General features: G+C 45.1%; 1 protein-coding gene across 5 annotated transcripts in view; it reads left to right on the plus strand.

Moving 5' to 3' along the window:
* Rhbdd1 (rhomboid domain containing 1) overlaps positions 1–276 on the plus strand; it is a 111,549-nt gene extending 111,273 nt beyond the window's left edge. For 3 of the 5 annotated variants that reach the window (XM_031368167.1, XM_031368165.1, XM_031368166.1), the window contains exon 7: positions 65–159. In XM_031368167.1, the coding sequence (XP_031224027.1) occupies positions 65–159 (95 nt within the window). Of the gene's footprint in view, positions 1–64 lie in introns of all 5 variants that reach the window. The other 2 variants (XM_031368164.1, XM_031368168.1) reach the window with 1 other exon arrangement.
* Positions 277–7,460: the final 7,184 nt, after the last annotated feature.

Below are 7,460 nucleotides of genomic sequence, written 5' to 3' on the forward strand. Positions count from 1 at the left end.
TTGTAAATGTCAGAGCGATGGATAGGGCAGTGTGTGATTTCCCTTTCTTGCCTTCTCACTGCAGGAAATACCAGAAATGGCCCAATACCGTATGGGTTCCGGCTCCCGCCAGAAGAAGAAATGAGGAGACAGCGCCTTCACAGATTTGATGGCCAGTGATATGGCACCATGCAGGGGAAGGCGAGCCAGCTCCAGCTGTGCGATTGGAGCCCATTCACTTTACTCCCCAAGCCCCTAATTGGTTTTAAACAAAAGAAGAGCACACGGTTATCGTTGCAGATCACTCTTGTCTGCCATGAACAGGTACTCCGTGGCCCTGGGTGCCCAAATGCACACGCCCAGCTGACACGTCTACACACCAGGCTTGTCCCAGGAAGCCCTCAGATTCCTGCCCTGTGATCTCTCCCAAACCAAAGGTCACTTCTTCAGTTGGGACCAATCTCCACTTTTCTGTCCTTTCCTCCAGACTCAGAGGCACATCCACACTGTGGCAAAGACTGGGACCTTCATAGGAAGTGGGTTATTTCACCAGCTGAAAAGACTGGACCCGTAATAGGAAGTAGGTTATTTATTTCACCGAGTGAGGGGATTAGCCCTCACTCTTCCTGGCATGCCAGGTGCTCAGCTTAGCAGGAGGGGCAGTGCCACCCCCTGGTCCTCCCGGCATATCTCCATGGTGATATAGAAAGAGGATGCGGCTACCTTCCCAGAGTGTTCCATTCTCATTCACACAGGCCCCTCAGGGTGCTCAGGCCACTAAGTCTGCCTGATGTTCACAACTTCTGCCTTACTCCACATGTAGAATGTCTGATTGGAGGGGAATAAGAAAGATCTAAGGTAGAGAGAAAACCCACTCGCTCATTGCACCAGCAGTTTGGGTTCAGAGCCACCCTTCCATGAGCGGGGAATGAGGCTTGCTTAACTGCTCCGCAGAGAGGCTGCAGCAGGTGCCATGCTCACACATCAAAGCAGAGGTGTTGAGTGGGGTTCTCACAGGGCATCCCCCTTGTAGCAAGTATTTGTGTTTTCTTCATAAAAGTGCCTTCTCATTGGCCACTATGGCTGCAGTTTGTCATAAGTGTCTGAAAAATGCCCCAGGGGAGTGCTGTGTCTTATACATACATTGTTTCTTGTGTTCTGAGAATAAAAAGGCAAAGATAGGGTGTCCCCACCACCTCAGTCAGAGAGTGTTTAGTTCACAGGGAGTGAGGAGCGAACTGTGCTCCGCCTCTAACCCACCCTTCATGTATAGTTTCCAATGAGAACAGGTGGAGACAAGATTTCTTACGCACAGCGCCAACCCCTAGGAAAGAATACTAACTGGTGGTACCCATGAGCTTTCAGGGCCGGGCACATAGGACCTGACTTTCTTTGTTTACAGTTTTATATTCCGTTTCTTAAAGTGTGTGTGCAAGTGTCTGCTGCTTTCAGAAGATTAATTTATACAATGAATCAAGAAACATGTAGCCAGTAAAACAAACTTTAAGTTAAGTACTCTTATGTCCATTAAGAAAAAAAATCATAGACTGGGCATGGTGGCACACAGTTCTAATCCCAGCACTTAGGATTCGGAGGAAGGAATTCAAAGCCAGCCTAGTCTACATATGGAGTTCAAAGCCAGGCAGAATACACACACACACTCTTATACACCTAGGTCCTGTCTTGAAGAAAGAGGGAGGAAGAGAGAGGGGGAGAAGGGAGAAGATGAAGGAAGGAAAGAAATCACAATATCTAAATAAAGGTAAAGCAATGCCCAGCTTTAAAAGGAACTGGTGTGGTGCCCACGGCTGACATTTTGAGGCTATTAACATATCAGTTTCCACTGTATGCATTTGACGCATCTGGTGCCTGCCAACTGTGTAGCTCCATGTTTACTTGTTAATATGGATCCACCTGGAATGCCTTTAACACGTGCATATGAATGGACTAAGCAAATCCATGGAGTCTAAGCATTTGGACAGGCTATCCAGATGGGGCGCCTGAGCACCTTTAGTTTAATTTGTAATTGGTGGAAAGTCACACCTAGTTGATGTTATATATTATGCCCATGAGCCTGGTACCTCCAAACACATTTAAATTATAACGGTCAAGGTAAGTTATCCCTGGCTCTCAAGCTGTACATTTGCCCCCCATACCATAATGAGAAACAGCCTTTTCCCTACTTGCCACCTTTTGACAGCACCTGGAAATTCTGCCCACTCTTATGTCACTATTCTTATTTGTGCATTCCTGCACCAAATCATGTCTGTGCATGATGTGGTTCTGAATGACCCTAGAACATGACCTGTTACTGACCTTCCCAGTCTCCCTCCCTCCACACTCAAAAGGCTCAGTGGCTGGTTATTTTCCCACCAAAGTTATTTGTTCAATTGTTATTAGAATTCTGCTAGCTTGTACATATAGCTTTAATGCAATAAGATTACCTGGTTGCTTTGCTTGACTTGTGGGACAAAGACACTGAAAATCCCAGCTTTGGATGGTGTAGTTATAATATGCACTTTTTCTTTCTTTATGGTGTGGAATGTCACCAAATGTTTATTACAGATGTGGGAAAAGTCATTTTAGGGATAAGTGAAAACCACATGTCTTCCAGAATAAAGATGGTCTGGAAATTATAATAATTGTGTTGTTCAAGTCATGGGCTTGCCTGTAGCCAGTGCTTACTGTTTTCTGGGCCTGGAATTCTTTTCTTTGTTTGTCATTACATTTTTGTTTTGTGTTTGCCCCATCCACAATAAGGAATGCTCAAAATTATGTCAACAAACTGGAAGTGGTCTAAGAGAGAGTAGCAAAAGCTAATTGCTTCCAACAGGGAGTAAGCACAAGAGCCGATTTTTTTAAATTTGGTTCTAACTAGCAATCTTCCAGCTGTCTTTTATGTCCAGTTCCCACAGTTTGGTGTGGTCAGTCAGCCTAACAGATCTCTTCATTCAGAATCTTCCCCTGCTTCTCAAGAGGAAGGACTCGTTAAAATTGCTTCCTCTTGATGACTTTCCATGTGTTACCTATCATTTGCAAAGTTGCTCATGAGAATGCCTGCCGCTGAGGCTGGAACGAAGCCGTAAATGACTAGCCTTAGTAGTATCTAGCCAGGGGAGTTGGCTATGGAGTGACAGAGGTGACCCTGCCACATAGAGTGGACCTCTCTTAGGAGTTGGTGTTCAGGAAAGAAATGCATTCAATTACTCGTAAGTATCTCATTCTATTGCTTCCCGTGGGTCACTGCAGAAATTTTCTAACCTAATTTCCGCTGCCCCAACTTTTTTTTTCCTTCGCCAGTATTTTAGAATCATAAACTCTAAGCTTGGAAGGACCTTGAAGTCTTTCAATTCATTGCTTTGCTCAATACTTAAAATACCTCTTCACTCAGCTCCAACCACCATTGCCAGTTGGGCTTCCAGAACCCATTTTAGCAATACCACTCATCGTTCCGGATATCTTTTATTGTTTGTCTGTTGACAAATGGGAAAGGTCAGAGCCATTAACTTCAACCACTGGGCTCCCAGCCGTCCTGGACCTCATTTATTCTTAACAGCCCGCGCACACTGGCCTCACCATCCAGGCTGTGAATACTTCTGCTGCTGGGATCTTTTCAGTGTTGTGTAAGGAGCAGCATCTCCTCTCCTTCAGCCCCCTGTGTCGTCCTCATGCCGTCCCCTGGTTGAGGCCTTTCTGAGAGACCACAGCTACCATCACAGACTTACTGTTTTGGTTGGGTCTGTGTCTCTTGGTATCCACATGTGACTCGAAGATACTGGTTGTGCCATGAGAGCACATCTTCCTTTCCAAGGCAGAGACTGGGACTAGAATCCTCATGTCTGTCCTCACTGGGCCTTGAGCGGTACTTAGAAATCTCTGAACCAATAAGTACATGAGGATTGAAGTGGAAAGCAGCTCATTCACACCATCACGGGTAGTAAGACAAACTGCTTCTCAAATGCATGAGTGTGACAGTACCTATGTTCGTGTGTGTGTGTGTGTGTGTGTGTGTGTGTGTGTGTGTACAGGTGCCCAGAAAGAAGATCAGAAGAGGGCATTCTATCCCCTGAGACTAGTGAGCTGCCCAACATGGATTCTGTGAACCAAATTCCAGTTTGGTTCATCTCTAAATGAGCAGCCCGTGTCCTTAGCCACTTCTCCAGCCTCCGGTATCATCCCTTTATTTCTTGCGGCAAGGTCTCTCACTGAACCAGGCATTCTGATGGGCATAAACTGTTTAGCCAGAGTTCAGGGATCCACCTGACTCCACCCCTCTCTGTATTAGGTCAAGACATGCAGAACTGCTTCCAAACTTGATCATACATAGGTGTTGGGGACCCAAACTCAGATCATCATTCTTGTGCCATAAGCACTTGACTGAGTCATCTTCTTGACGCCTAGTTATATGTATGTAAAGCACACTGAGACCAGTGTGACATTTTATCACCCATTTTCAAATATTCCCTATTTTTCTACATAGTTATGCCAGGAATACCCATGCCTAGCAGTGCACACTTGCAGTTTGGATATGAAATGTCCCTTCTGTTCACCCTGTCCCCCACTTCAGGCTGATATGTTACAGGATTGCATTGCTGCTGAGAAGTGCTGAGATTTTCAGAGGCGGACCCTAGTTGGAGCAAGCCAATCCAGGCATGTGCTTGGGGGAGGGGGTGTATGCCTCACCCTGGCTTGGTCTCTCTTGATCTATTTCGTAGCCACTGGGAGGTGAGCCACCTCTGCTGCCTGCTCCCACTTGTATGAGACTCCTCTTCATACCTCAGTTTATCCAGCCAATCTTGGACTGAAACCGTGTCCAAATGAACTCTAGTTTTGTTTCTCTCTGGCATTCGTCACAGCCATGAGAAGCTCGTAGCACAAGGAGGCTGCAAGTAACACTGCCTTACATCATATAGCTCTACAATCAGCCTTCACACCTACGGCCCAACGAATTACCTTGCAAGCAGGCGGTCTCGTCTTGCTTAACTAGCATGACAACTATGGCCAATGGGAGGCTGAGAGCCATACAGCCCACTGCGTGTGGTTGATGCAGACCTCTTGCCTGAGGCCTGGTTTCATTTCTTTTCCCCACCGGACACTGAATAGAGAACTGTGCTTCACAGATCCTCAGAGTCTTACTCATCCCAGCCTTGGCTCCCTGCTTCTGCAGATCACCTTGTTTTTTTCTCCAAAGCCAGTTCTAAGGGTAGACCATGTTACGGGATACATTTAAAATAAGGAAGGGGGAGGTGCTGGGTGATAGCTCAGTCGTGGGTGTTTGCCATGAGAACATGAAGATGCTGCGTTATATCTCTTTAAAGCAGCCAGGCATTGGCTTTGGGATTTCATGTTCGTAATCCCAGTGTTGAGGATTACTGGAGCTCCCTGGCCAACAAGCCAGCCTGCTTGGTGAAATTCAGGCCAGTGGAGAAGCAGTCTCAAAGAGTAAGGTCGGGAGTGTTAGGTTTCAAAGCTGGCTGAGGTGCTTACTTTACATACAGGAGGCTGGCAGCCAGGTTCTCCCTGCATCTCTCAGTCCTTACCTATTATTATAGGGCCCTCCTGCCTGGCATACCCCTTGCCCTGAACTTTCCAGCCCAAGGGTCTGAGGATGCTCTTCCCTATACAATCCAACCATTTTGGTTACCCACTGTCTTTGTACCTTTGGGCTTCCTGGCTTCTGCACCTGGTTCCCCTGCCCTCCTCCTCTCTCTTATGCTCCTCCTGCACTCCCAACATGGCCCATTCCAGTGTGGTCATGTCTACGTTGGACTCTCCCAGATGTCCCGGTCTCTGGCTATGGTCTTCTATATATCTGTAATAAGCTTTCTCCTCCACTATACCTACAAGCAGTCATTTTCTTTCCTTTTCATTTTTTTTTTCATTTAAATGTCTCCTGAGGGACAACCCTAAATGGTTGTTCCTACATACACGTAACACATACATGAACACAACTTCATACATGTGTCTGTAGACAAGAACACATACACATGTAAGAGGAAACCCACTTTAGCTTAAAAGAAAATACATTCATCAACAACCATGGTCTTGGAAGCCGCCACAGATTTTTATATATAATGAACCACACTGTACATGACAATACAGCAAATATTTATGCTTCAGTAGTAGCAGATCAGGCATCTTGCAAAAGTTGCGCGATAAAAATCTTTTACTTTAAAAACCACGGTTTAGAGAAATGGATGCAATTTAATGGACATGTTTCACATTTTTCCAACGAATCATTAAATATTTAAGCACCATAAAATTCAAGCATTTCACATGGATGTGGCAGCCAGACATCCTGGTTTGAAATGCACTATGCAGAGTTCCTTATGGATAATAACAGTGACAATTGCAGAATGCTGATTTTTTTTTTTTAATGTGGATTGTTTGTCCCCCGCAGACCTTACTCATAATGTCCCTGCAGGAAATTGGGATACTTTTTGTGGTACAGTAACTTTTTGACTTGAAATAAAGAAGACGTTAAGAACTAGCTAGGTATAAATAATTCTAATCAGTAATTTATATGCTGTGAGAATCAACATGCAATTTTGTTGCAGGGAGGGGAGGGGGAAAGCAAGAAATAATTTTCATATTAAAATACCTTATTTTAAATAGAAGACGTGTCCATACTTGGTGAATGGGAACAGCTATATACTAGGTAGGTAATAATCCAACCTTAATTTTCAACATGAGTGTTAATGTCCTACCTTATAAATGAGGGCAGTTTAGCAGAACTCACCCAAGGCAATGAAACTGAAAGGGGACGAGGCTGGATTAAAAGCTGGGTCCAACCCATTCCCAAGTCCTCATTTTTCCACGATTCTTACATACCAAATCAGAGAGGGGCACCTGTTAAATTATCCCAGGGGGCTCGTAGAAACACTGATGACAGAGGAGCATGGTCTGTTTTGTGGTAACCTACAGGAAGTGTCCAGGAGATACTGATGATACACAGCTCTCATGAGCCATTCTGCCAACTTTTTCTAAGCCCTCAGAAACACAGGGGCAGTGCAGAGGGCCTTGGTGCCAAGAAGCCTTAAGTCATGAGCAGATACAGACTGTGGCTTGAGTCATGTCATTTCAGCAAAGGATCCTCTTCCTGCCAGATCTCAGAGCGAATCTCGCCATTTCTGAAATTTCAGTTCACAGAGAAGTAATTAACTGTGGAGTGAGGAAGGGTCAATGCTTGCCGATTGGCATTATGGTGATTAACTGTATTAAGAGATTATGGGTGTGTAACTAGCTTTAACTTTCTGATATTCTGAAGTAAGACAGGCTTATTGCTGGTAACCCTTTTACCAGTGTGTTCCTATAGGCAGAGCTGTACATCAAAGGCATAGGAAATTGTCACAGAATGAAATATTCAAGCCAATAATAGCTCATTCGTGGGCTACCGTTGGGCATCAAACACCAGCAAAGCATGGTCCCTGCCCCACAAGGGCTTCAGTTTTTAACTATGGAATAAAAGAAGTGTCCAGAGA

Source organism: Mastomys coucha, unplaced genomic scaffold (assembly GCF_008632895.1).
Source record: "Mastomys coucha isolate ucsf_1 unplaced genomic scaffold, UCSF_Mcou_1 pScaffold14, whole genome shotgun sequence".
Lineage (NCBI taxonomy): Eukaryota > Metazoa > Chordata > Mammalia > Rodentia > Muridae > Mastomys > Mastomys coucha.